Consider the following 12842-nt stretch of genomic DNA (forward strand, 5'->3'; position numbering starts at 1 on the left):
AATGTACCATTACAATAGAAGTACATAGGGCCATTTTTTTGGAGGATTTAAAGCTTTTAATTATAAAAAAGCATGTTTATTCTTTTGTTAAAACCTATTCGTACTGTAAAGTTGTTCTCGTCATTTTAGGGTTTATGGCATAGTGTCAAGGTGATGAAGTTGTACAAATGATCTTTACACAGAAAAGTTCTTTCAATCGTAGCTATTGAAAGTGAGTAGCCTATTAACATTAACAATGTTAAATTAGCCTCATTCACTTCCATTGCCAAGCAATAACCCAGAATTTAGCTTTTTTTTTTTTTTTTGAAAAATTAAGGAAAGTCATAATTAATGTGGTAATCACAATTATGTTGATTGAGCTTAACTTGTAATGAGCCCAGAATATTCCTTAAAACACTGTCAGTTTAAACGCCCCTAATGCCGGACACACACAGCTGAAACATTCTAAGACTTTTACAGAGTTTCCAACGACTGCAGCAGATTTTAAACACCAACTGTGAACTTGATCAGTCAGGGCATGATCAGTCGTAAGTATCAAATACTTGATACTTGAAAATCATTCTTAAAGGCCAGTCAGTCAAAATATGACCTTTTTGTGTTATGAAGTACCCAGAAGAATGAGGTACTTCTGGTCTGTTCTTTGTTATCTGTTAAGCCTTGTTTCATTTACTTCTGTAAAACCTGTAACTCTTCCTGCTGTGGGTTTCTCCCTGCAGCACAAGCGCTGCTTTTTCTTCCTCCTGTCAATTTAGCGAAGAAAGATCTGGAATTTTCCCCAACGAAGAAGAAGAGGATAGGGTCCAGGCAACTGTTAGCTGTACACAAACAATGCGCTACAACGGCAGCCTTGCGGAGTACCAAAATAAAGTCACACGAGTCTCCGTATCCGTTCATCTTGACATGCTTCTCAGCTGATAAGAAGATCGTCCGCACTACGTGATAAGGTAAAAAGCACACCAGAAAGATCCCAAGGCTGATGATGACCAGAGCGCACGCCTTCTTCCTGCAAGGTCTGGTCCTACCTAGCGCAGGACTAGGCCTCAGAAGATTCTTTGCGACAAAGACAGAGCAGAAAATGATGACCACCAAGGGCACCACAAAGCCCACTGGAAACGTGACGTTGTTGATGAGGAGCAATTGGTCAACGCTGTCCGTCGCCAACTCCAAGCATCGAGAACTGCCCTCATCTTGAGGTTTTTTCTTAGTGAACAACAGCGGACAGCAGGCTAAACCCATCAAGACCCAAATGAGGCCACACACGATACCGGTGACGTAGTGGGTCTGTATGCGTATGTACAGGTACGGCCGCGCCAGCGCCAGGTAACGCAAGACGTTCAGGGCAACTAGGAAATACACCGAGCTGTACATATTGAGATAAAACACGTATAAGATGAGTCGACAGGCGACGTTACCAAACAGCCATTGAGAGTTCAGCATGTAGTAAGTGATCCTCAGGGGCAAAGAGCACACCAGCATCAGGTCTGAGGCCAACAGGTTCACCATTAATAGGGTGACTGGAGTGCAACTCTTCTGGGTCCTCCACTGGCTGAAGAAGACGCAGATAGATAAAGAGTGGCCAACGAGTCCGAGGACAAAAATCAGAATGTATGCTGTAGGGTACACTAGGCGTTTGAAGTGAACGGTGTCGTTGAGGCCTGAACAGGAGACGTTTTCCTTGAGTCCTGGAACAGACATTTTCAGGTCCTTCCCTGTAGAAAGATGACAGTTTGTTTTTTAAAGGGATAGATCACCACCCCCCCAATAACAATTTTTGTCGTTCCAAAAGGAAGATATTTTGGTCCATACAATGAAAGTCAGAAACAACATTGGACCTCATTGACTCATTTTATGCACAAAAAAAAAAAAAAACTGGGGACATATTTTAAAAATATCTTTGTTTCTTGACGAAGTAAGCCATTTTTGAGCGAACTATCGCTTTGAGAATGTATGCATTACTATTCTATTCTACTATTTACAGAGTAAATATTTTCTACTATTCTACTATTATTATACTGTGCACTCAAAAGTTATTTATTGGCATCTGTGGTTCCATGACAGCCATGGAAACTTTCCATTGCATTCCATTCTTTATAGCAGAAGGTTCTTCAGATTAAAATATTCTTCACTAAGAAAACAGTGGTTCTTCCAAGAACAGTACTTTTATTGCATCACTAAGAAAACCCCCTTTTGGAACCCCCTTTTTTAAATAGTACAAGTACTTTGTATTCTTACTGGAAGTTTTACTGTATGCAGAATTTGCAATTCACATTCTCATTGTCCTCTATTTTCAAAAGCTGTACAACAAAACAGGCTTTTCTAGTCTAGAACGAACAATCTCCGTTACATACCCAGTTAGTAACATGTCTTTTAAAAATTAATCCTAACATCAAATTACTTCTCAAACATTTAACAGCAAACATTAAAAGCAAGACTTTACCTTTTCTGCAGAGTGAAGAGGTCTTCCAAAAGCGCTCACAGTTTTGTCACTAGCCCAACCAGCCCAGCATTGTCAGCTACTGGAGGAGGTGAGGTACAAAACACAGTAGGAGGAGGATGTCCCAAGAAAGACCTCCCCATCATCACTTCAATCAGTTCAAAAGGTCTGATTCATTTCCTTCTCTAAGAACAACAACCATCCTATAACATCACTTGTTGCGTGCAGTGTTCAGTATGGCAGTTCTGTTAATGGCTTTAGATTCAAAGTGTTTTGAATACTGTCCTGATATATAACATGTATGAATGGTCCAAAGTCCAAAGCTTATCTTTATATGTAAAATGACTCAGGCCATTTAGATGTAAAACACTAAAACACTGGTTATTCTGTTTTGTGTACGGCAGCTTTAAACCACAACAACTTATGCAGATGTGCATGTTTCCTTCCCCTTTATTCGGTTTCTCTGGTAATATGTCATTTAAGCCACCCAGTTGTGCTGCCCTAAATTTTCTCTTTGATCTCAAGCACTTCTGATGATGATGTGCTGATAACCTTTTAACAAAAGCTGACATGTTGACAAAGCAGTCTTTCTGAGCGTCTATGACGATAGCAGTACATTAAAACCCATAAGTTACGTGCTGGGGAAAATGAAATGAACAAACTGCATTCAACTTCAGCTTCTGCCTTTAAGTTCCAGTATTTGAGTCACGATCATACTGAAGAATTAAAACCAGTGATGCACGTATGAAATAAATGATTGGGAAGCAGGGATGCAAAAATGATTTCGTAGTAAAAATGAAGTCTCTGCTAAGAGATGATTCTCTGAACTTCAAACCCAACTAACGCTAGCAAGACATCTACAAGCTTGCCACTTCCTGACAAACAGCATTCCGGCAGGGAATAAATCTGCCGACACTTGCCTAAACAGAGGCATTAAAAAAAATAAAACAGTGTGATTAATCATTTTAGCAACATGTGCTATGGCTAGTCTCAGTTTGTGGCAACAAGAAGCAGGCAAAGGTGCCAATGTCCTCCTTGAATCAACAACAGGACACTTGATTTTTCTTAAACAAGTCAGTTGTTTAACTTTTGAGGCATTACATAATTTTTCAAAAAGAACATTTGAGGTATAACATAATTTTTTCAAATATTAGTAACAAAAGCTCAATAAAAGTCAATAGCAAAAACAACACCGCGGCCCAGGAAGAACATAAAAAGGTCAGACCGCACATATGCACATCCACTCACACAGCAATCACATCCTAAAAACCCAGTAATGCCTAAACAGCAACACATTTATAATACAGTCTCCAAATTAAATCCATTTACTTTTAGCACGCAAAATGGGGAGTCCTCAAAAATATGCTTTGAGAAAGGCCACAAGCGCGGTTCACATCTGCAAAAGATGTGATGTCTTTACCTAAAACATGATTAAAGGAAACACTGGTGTAAAATTGCATCTTAAACCCTATGTCATTCACAATTTCCTGTACAGCAATGAGGAAAAAAGCAGGAAGCTCTAGAATTAATGGAAAAAAACACTCAGGAAAAAAAACAAAAAAAACAATAAATTATCATTATGACACTAAATCCGCCAGTTTTTTGTTTGTAGATCACTTAAGAGGTATTGCTTCAAGTTATTTCCTCTACCACAATGTCAACTACAAAACAAAGAATAAAACCTCCTTCATGGACGCTCGCATGCTTAAAACAATCTAAAATGAACTAACACAGGAAAAGCACCTGTGCTATTTCAAGAAATGCAGTGCAACGCTTAATTACTAAAACAGGTTAAGTAGTCTAAAATGTAGCAATGTAAAACACCCAGGGATGCCAGCCTTTCCCGATCATGGCGGAGTGGTTTTCCTCAGGCGGTACAGAGCGGTTTTATTTAGGGCTCTGGATGCTCTTTAACGGACTCCTCCTTCAGTTTTTGTTCCTGCATACGAGTACGTGTCGAGCCTGAAGAGACGAGAACAAATGTTTAAGCAACAATAGCATATCACGTGATGTTAAATTATACGCAACAATGACTGCCATTTTGCTATGATTGTGAATCATAGCAATGCATGTCATAGCATGAATTAAGCTGGATAGAAAATAAGTTTTATTCATTGAATATTTAGCTAGAAAATATGGGATGCTTGTAATTCTTAATTATTACTAAGAGAAACACTATCATTCAAAAGGTTTGGGGTCGGTAAGATTTTTTTGAATGTCTCATTCTCACCAAGACTGAATTTATTTGAACAAAAATACAGTAAAATCAGTAATAATGTGAAATATTATTACAATTTAAAATACCTGTTTTCTATTTCAATTTATTTAAAAAAGTAGTTCCTGTTAAAGCAAAGCTGAAGTATCAGAAACAATACTTCAGAAATCAATCTAATATGCTGATTTGCTGCTCATTAAACATTTCTTATTATTATCAACGTTGAAAACAGCTGTGCTGCTTAATATTTTTTGGAAACGGATTCATTTTTTTCGCAGAATAAATAAGAGCAAAGAACAACATTTGATTTTTATATCATTATAAATGTCTTTACTGTCACTCTACATGTTGTAAAGCTTTTATTGCACAGAATTATAATTCATTTATGAACAAACGTTTCTTTTGGTTTGCATCTATCAAGTTACAAATAAGAAAATAAATAAGTTTTTACTCATTTCTGAAGTATTTAATTTTATTACAATGTGGTTATTTAATGTACACTACCGTTCAAAAGTTTATGTCAGTAAGATTTCTTTTAAATAAATCTTTTTTTAAAGATTTCTTTTTTATAAAGCAAGAATGCATCAAATTGATCCAAAGGCACAGCAAAGACTAACAAATGATTTTTACTGCTGTTCTTTTGAACTTTCTATTCTATTAAATAATCATGATTTTTTTTTTTAAATCACAGCTTCTCCAAAAAAATTAAGCTGCACAAATGTTATAAAACTTAGATAATAATAGGAAATGCTTCTTGGAGGATCATGTGACACTCAAGACTGGAGTAATGGCTGCTAATAATTCAGCTTTGCCATCACAGGAATGAATTAAATTTGAAAATAAATTAAATTGAAACCAGTTATGCATTGTAATAATAATATTTCACAATATTACTGTTTGTACGGTATTTTTGATCAAATATACCCAATCAATTAATCGAATAAAGACAATAAACAAATCTCGCTGACCCCAAACTATTGAATTTCCTATTGTGATACATAATGATTATGTTTACTCAGAATTGTCACAGCGCCTACCCTGTTTTAAAGTATATAGTAAACACCACCATTTGACTCAAAACTAAAAATCTGCCATGTCTAGACAGGAAGAGGTGTGACAGCAGAGCATCTTTGTGGTTCTGTGAAATCCAGCTTACAATTCAGACAAACAAAAATGTACAAAGGTTGAAGGAAACTTACTCATTTCGGCCAGCTTCTGGATCAGCGTTGACTCGCCACTTGATTTGCTAAAAATGAAAATGAAAAAAAAACAGGCTCAATGAGTCACTGGATTCAAACTTCCAGAGATAAATGAAGAAAAATAGAACATAAATCCCACCTTCCATCAGCTTCATCTTGTCCATCCATGTCAAAGCGCAGTCTCTTCAGTGGTTTGGGGGCGGCACCTCCGTCCAGACTCCTCTTGAGGGACCAATCAGTGCTGCTCACCATCTGATTGATCTTCTGAAACTTGTCTGCAGACTGTTGAGAAAGAGATTTTTAAATCAATTCAAACGCATTTTAAATAGTTTGAAAGTTTAATAAGTGCTTTGCATCACTAACCCCAAAGGATTCGCCGATAGATATAAGAATTCTGTCCAGGACACCACAAAGAAAAGATACAATTAGTACAACTATAATCTGCACATAATATATGTATATTATATGTATTATATATTATATTATATATACATATATGTATATAAGGATAAGGATAAGGATAAACTAGTCAACCTCACTAATCATCCCGCCTCACAGTAAAAGAGAAAGTTATCAAGTCACAATTCAAGGTTTAAAATGTAAAGGTATTAAGATTTAATTCTGTATATGCCCAAAATTAGTAGACAATCTCCCGAATGTAATGACAGATGTGAACACTGACCTGCTCCGTGGGGTCATGGGTACAGGGGACATCCGGCTGCTTTTCAAGGGGGAGACGTAGACGTTATTGCTGCCGGGCACGCGCAGAGGAGAGTTTTTATAGGGGCTGCAGGGGATGTGAGGAATGGGAGACAGAGGCGGCGGCTGGGACACAAACAGAAACATCCTCAAGGCAACCACAAGTTGTTGTAGGAACACTTTCGTTCAAGTGAACATGATTTCAGGCCACTAGGGGGCAGTATAACACAATAAATTATTCAATAAAAGTGTAAAATGTCTCACCCGAGGAGAGGAATATTGAAGAATGTTAGTTTTGAGCTTCTGCATGAAGACCAGATTGTAGAAGACAATGATAGAGTCATACTGACCCTCTCTGATCAGCACGCGCTTAAATGTCTGACACATCCGGAAAAATCAAAGAGAGAGCAATGGGTTGTTTTTTGTTTGTTAATATCACTTTAAATGCATTCTTAATATACTTGAATGATCATCTGAAACAAGTCATTTGAAAGGGAACAAGACATTTGACTCTCACCTCCTGATTAGTATTGGGCAGCTCTTTATAAGCGGTCACGATCGTTTTGAAGCGCAAGTCCACATTCTTCACCTTGCATATGGCATACATAGCCGACATGATCAACTGCAATGAACAGAGGAGCGGGTCAAGTTTCTAAGACATTTTATTGAACATACCCACAAAGCTTAAAAAAAAAAAAGCAAATGCAGCATATTATAATGTTTATATAAAAAAAGTAATGGTAGTACCTGGTCTAAGTGTCTCTCTTGCATTAATTCGTACTCGTTCTGGAGGGTGTGCTGAAGCAGGGTCCATATTATAGGTTCCAGTTCTGGGTGTGAGGTCAGCAGGTGCGAGAACAGTGTTTTCAGTCGCAGGTAGGCCATCCTGTACACTGCAAAAAAACAAAACAACAAAAAACAGTTTTATCTCAAGTTAGAAAAGTAGCATGTTATGTATTAATGACTCTCTCAAAGAATCCTTTATGCTTTAACCTACATTTTTTGTAGAAAAGGCTCAGAGAGTTTGAACGGGGTGCTTTGGTGCCTGGTGTTGGGGGCTCAGCCTCTGTTGAAGGGGGTAGACGGCTTGGCCGCACTGGAGAGAGATACCTGGGGAAGGTGAGAAGGTTAAACTTACATACATACTTTAACCTTACTTATAAGGTTAAAGTTACATACTCATTTTGCCAAAGAAAAGAATATAAAAATGAGACAGCTAATATATGTCAGTGGTTAAAAATTTGGTGTTGGTATGATTTTTAAAATGTTTTTAAAAGAATTCTCTTATGTTCACCAAGGCTGCATTTATTTGATCAACAATATAGTGAAATATTATAACTAATACCAATTTTCAGTAACTAAATGATTATTTATTTGACCATATTTTTAAAATGTAATTTATTCCTGTGATGGGAAAGCTCTGAAAGCTGAATTTGATCCTTCTGAAATCATTCTAATAATCTGATTTGCTGCTCAAGAAACATTTGTTTTTATGATCAATTTTGAAAACAGTTGTGCTGCTTAAAGGGTTAGTTCAGCCAAAACTGAAAATTATCCCATAATTTACGCCATCCTAGGTGTATATGACTTCCTTCTTTCAGCCAAACACAATCGGAGAACAAACACTGTTCCAAGCTTTATAATGGGAGTGAATGGTACCATTTAAAAAAATAAAAAAAATAAAAAAGCACATCCATCCATCATTAACAGTAACCCATACGGCTTCAAGAAGCAAAGAAGCGATTTTTTTTGTAAAATATGCCCTCTGACCCAACATATGTTGTATTGATAAACGAGGAAGCGTAGATGATAGAGCAAAACAAAAAACTGGTCACGAATTAGGAGTCTAAAACGAGAATTTTTAAAGAGAAACATCGGAGGAGCTTGAGTTTGTTGCTCAGCCCTATTTGTTTGAACCACATGAGGCGTCTACTCTCACCTAAGCTTACGCTACGCCTAAGTCCCATGTCGGCTTCAGACGGAACTAGACTCGCTGACGGTCGTTACCGGAAGCCAGTGATTACAGTTCATAAAGTTATAAATATGGATTTTTTCTTAGAAAAATGCACTGCTTCGCTTAAGAAGGCCTTTATAAACCCCTTGGAGCCGTATGGATAACTATTATGATGATGGATGCGCTTTTTTGGTAAAAAAAAAAAAAAAAAAGGGTACCAATTACTCTCATTTGAAAGCTTGGAAGAGCCCAGTTCTTTTTTAATATAACTCTGTGTTTGGCTGAAAGAAGAAACTCATATACACTTGGCTTGAAGGTGAGTAAATTATGGTATAATTTTCCTTTTTGGGTGAACGAACCCTTTGATCTTTTTGAAATAACAGTGACACATTCTTGGATTAATATTAAAAGGTCAAAAGAACAGCAATTATTTGAATTAGAATTTTATAAACATCTTTTGTATTTATGTCTTTACTGTCACTTTTGATCAATTGAATGCGTCCTTGCTGAATAAAAGTAAAAATAAAAAAATAAAAAAAAACTTTACTGACCCCAAACTTTTGAACAGAGTAGTCTGTAATATCAAGAATCTTTATGCCACTGTTACTTCAGAAATCACGAAAGCAAATTATTAAAAACTGTTGTATTCTTTTTGCTGGTGGGATTCTCTCTGAAACTGGTCTGAGATCCTCCGGCCGTGATTAAAGCATATCACTGCTGCGCAGCAGGTTATAGGACACTAGAGATCTTATTCCCGAGTACTAGTGTAAAAAGGGACGAGACGTGTTCCGACTTGAAGCCAGTTGTCGACTGCAGACGCAGTGCTAGAGTATAAATATTATTAAGTGTCAACTGGAGATGCCCCAGGTAATATAATATAATCTTTGGTGTCCCCAGAATGTGTCTGTGAAATTTCAGCTCAAAGTACCCCCCAGATCATTTATTATAGCTTGTCAAAGTTGCCCCTTTTTGGGTGGGAGCAAAAATGCGCCACTTTTGAGTGTCCCTTTAAATGCAAATGAGCTACTGCTCCCCGCCCCCGTTCAGAAGACGGACGATACTTAACAAGAGCTTCGGACACAATAACAAAACACGTAAATACGTTACTGGGTTGTCAATTTTCATGTTTTCTGGGTTGGTAGATGCACTGGGGACCCGATTATAGCACTTAAAAATGGAAAAAGTCAGATTTTCATAATATGTCCCCTTTAAAGGGATAGTTCACCCAAAAATTTAATTTAGCCCATGATTTACTCACCCTGTTATTTTAGTCGATAAAGTTTTAAATAAGAATATTTTTCTTACACGAACGCATCGCTTCACTTCATAAGGCCTTTATTAACCCCCCCAGAGCCGCGTAAAGCAGGCCAGTTATTTATATATTTTGCTGTAGTGTGTTAGGAAATATCAGTTAACATTTACAAACATTCCTTTTGCCATTAATTGTAAGATTTTCTATGCACAAGGAGTCAGACAACAGCCAGAATGATTCACACAGAGATCTAATCTCACAACATTGAGTCCATCAGGGATTACATGAAGAAACAGAAAAACAGACTAAATCCAGAAGAACTGTGGCAACGTCTCCAAGACGCTTGAAGTCCAAATGTACAAGTGTACCTGGACGAAAGCCATTTTAAACGCAAAGGATGGTCACACCAAATATTGATTTGATTTAGCTAATTGATAAATAACATCTATTGTTTGTTAAAGGAGCCTGATTTTACAGCATTTTTACACAAGTGCCTAAAAATTCTCACAGTACTGTAGCTTTGCAAGTAGTTTTCTTCAAGCGTCTTGGAAACGTTGCCACAGTTCTGCTGAATTTAGTCTGTCTCCGTTTTTTCTGTTTCTTAATATAATCACAGACAGACTCGATGATGGTGAGATCAAATCTCCGTGTAGAGCACCGCTTGTTGTCAGACTCCTTGTGCATAGATAATCTCAATGGATTATTACAATTAATGGCAAAAGGAATGTTTCCTATATGTCCTACTGACACATTACAGCAAAAGATAAAAATAACTGGCTTAAAATCATTTTTTTGGGGTGAAAATATTAACGTGCCTAAGACATTTGCACAGTACTGTATATGTTTTTTTGTTTTTTTTTAATAAATGAATGTAAATAAATGCAAAATGAATTTGTAAGATCTGAAATGTCAACTGTTTTCCACCATCACGTGCAAATATAGCGCATGAGGCAACACATACAATATGTTGACCTTGTTTTACAGACAAGACTTACATAGACTAACCACAGCGCAGAGTTCACAGCCCCTGGGCCTAATAACCTACAAGCTTGTGTTAGCGACCTCAAAAGTCCCCAGGAGTTTTTTGGTTCCTTGTTCTGCTTGTTAATCAAAAAGGAAGCACGCCACTTCGTTCTCACGAAAAGGATCCTTGAAACTAGCATAAACCTCTTAATCTATGACTAATCTGACATATAATGCAATAGGCAAGGCAAGTTTATTTATATAGCACATTTCATACACTATGGCAATTCAAAGTGCTTTACACAGAAAGGAATTAAAATAATCCAAAAATAAAAGCAAGGAAAATTAAAACGGTTATAAAAGGAATTAAAAGAGATATACGGTACAGTTATAAAATAAATAAAACGAGTAAAAAGATGATAAATAGATAAACTTCTCATCAGGCAAAACACCGGTGTATCATATTTTTCACAACTCCCAGTTTTAATCTGAGATTTTCCTATTTGTTCGGAAGCTCTAGGAATGGAATCGATCCAGTCCACAGAACCTTGAGTTTAATTACACATCAAGCTCAGTACTCCAACACAGACCCAGGCCATCAGCATGGTTTCATCTCTCAAATTCCCCCCCAATTAAGTAAATTATGTTTGTCTCTTTCCAATTCTCAGTGCCATTTCAGTTAAGTTTAGAATTAAAAGAAAGAATACAGTGCAATCAGTCGGACGTACAGTGGATATAGTTTTAAAAAGAATTAAGAGTACCACTCCAATTCACTTATTTTGTTATTTTTCATATTTCTGAAGACTATAGTGGCTTATTCTAACTTACTAACTTTATTGTATGAACAATCTTAAATAAAACATATACATTTAGTAGTTCATGCACTTCCTGTGAATCAGACCATGATCTTGGTGTTGCGTGTACCTTGCTCACTATATTTTAGCTACAAGTAGACCAATTATAAATAATCCTTTTAAAATGCCCCAATAAAAGTCAAAGTCAAATCACATTCAGAAATTATTTAGCAATTCAAGGAAATTTCAATCCCCTTTGGAAATGAAGATTTGAGCTAAACCATTTGCTAATCAGGTATTTTGTGTGTCAAAGGTTGATGGTAAGGCCCTAATGCTTAAAAACCTACTAAAGATATTAATTCAGATTTCACAGCAGGGACATGCACAGACATTTTGAAGGGCAGCGGCCAAAACCAAGAAAAAGGGCAAGCAAAATAATCATTATAACAATAATACCCTCAAAACAAAAATAAAAAACATTACATATTGCAAAAGCATGAGATTAATCATGATTACATGCTATTGTATGTATTGACATTCATTTTATTTTAAGCCCTAAACAAGTGTCAGAAATATCCTTTTCCATTAAGTGGCAATATTTGCCAGTAGATGGCAGCACGTCATTGAATCATTTAATTCTACTGATTTGTTCAAAACACAGATTCATTTAGGAAACAAAACACCATTGTGTGTTGCTCAGAGACGAACATCTGTTCGCTGTTTGTTTGGAACTATTTTCGTTGGCAAAATAGAGCAAAAACATTGTGTATTGATTTTGTATAAAATCAATATCACAGTTGCAATCGTGCTGATAGGTATTTGAGAAAAGACAGCTCTATTGCTTGTGTGATATCTTATTAAAAAATAACTCATTAGAGGGGAGGGAACTCTTGAATTGAGGCATTTTTTATTCATTTTCGTGGCATTTTTGCCCCACGCTCCTAATTAAATTCTGAACCTGGTAACCTTTTAGTTTATTAATTGACTAATGGACTAGACTACTGAAATGTGACAGTCTACCATTAAAGATTTCTCTATTGAATTTGATGAAAATTTGTCAATTGAAATTTGTAAATATTAAAAACAGACAGAAATATTTTTTGAGTGTAAATCTTATATTTGCTGAATAAACTGCTTAAATTTCCAGACTGAATCAGCTTTCCTGTACTGCGTTTATACTGCATTTAAAGGTCCCGTTCTGCGTGATCCCATGTTTCAAACTTTAGTTAGTGTGTAATGTTGTTGTTAGAGTATAAATAATATCTGTAAAATTATAAAGCTCAAAGTTCAATGCCAAGCGAGATATTTTATTTAACAGAAGTTGACTACAAA

General features: G+C 36.4%; 2 protein-coding genes across 2 annotated transcripts in view; both read right to left on the minus strand.

Annotated features, from left to right (window-relative positions):
- Window positions 1–311: 311 nt before the first annotated feature.
- On the minus strand, window positions 312–1617 carry cysltr2a (cysteinyl leukotriene receptor 2a). Its single transcript, XM_081390563.1, has one exon. It carries the CDS (start codon window positions 1501–1503, stop codon window positions 667–669), a length of 837 nt encoding a protein of 278 aa, XP_081246689.1. The 5' UTR covers window positions 1504–1617; the 3' UTR covers window positions 312–666.
- Window positions 1618–3497: 1880 nt separating this feature from the next.
- Window positions 3498–12842, minus strand: part of rb1 (retinoblastoma 1) — a 34631-nt gene continuing 25286 nt past the window's right edge. The window contains exons 19-27 of the mRNA XM_081391390.1: window positions 7545–7657; window positions 7295–7440; window positions 7065–7169; window positions 6812–6925; window positions 6531–6673; window positions 6212–6242; window positions 5988–6130; window positions 5849–5895; window positions 3498–4396 (exon numbers count right to left, since the gene is read on the minus strand). Of these exons, the coding sequence (XP_081247516.1) occupies window positions 4326–4396; window positions 5849–5895; window positions 5988–6130; window positions 6212–6242; window positions 6531–6673; window positions 6812–6925; window positions 7065–7169; window positions 7295–7440; window positions 7545–7657 (913 nt within the window). The 3' untranslated portion in view covers window positions 3498–4325. The remainder of the gene's footprint in view (window positions 4397–5848; window positions 5896–5987; window positions 6131–6211; window positions 6243–6530; window positions 6674–6811; window positions 6926–7064; window positions 7170–7294; window positions 7441–7544; window positions 7658–12842) is intronic.

Source organism: Scardinius erythrophthalmus (genome assembly GCF_964197995.2).
Source record: "Scardinius erythrophthalmus genome assembly, chromosome: 17".
Taxonomy (NCBI): Eukaryota; Metazoa; Chordata; class Actinopteri; order Cypriniformes; family Leuciscidae; genus Scardinius; species Scardinius erythrophthalmus.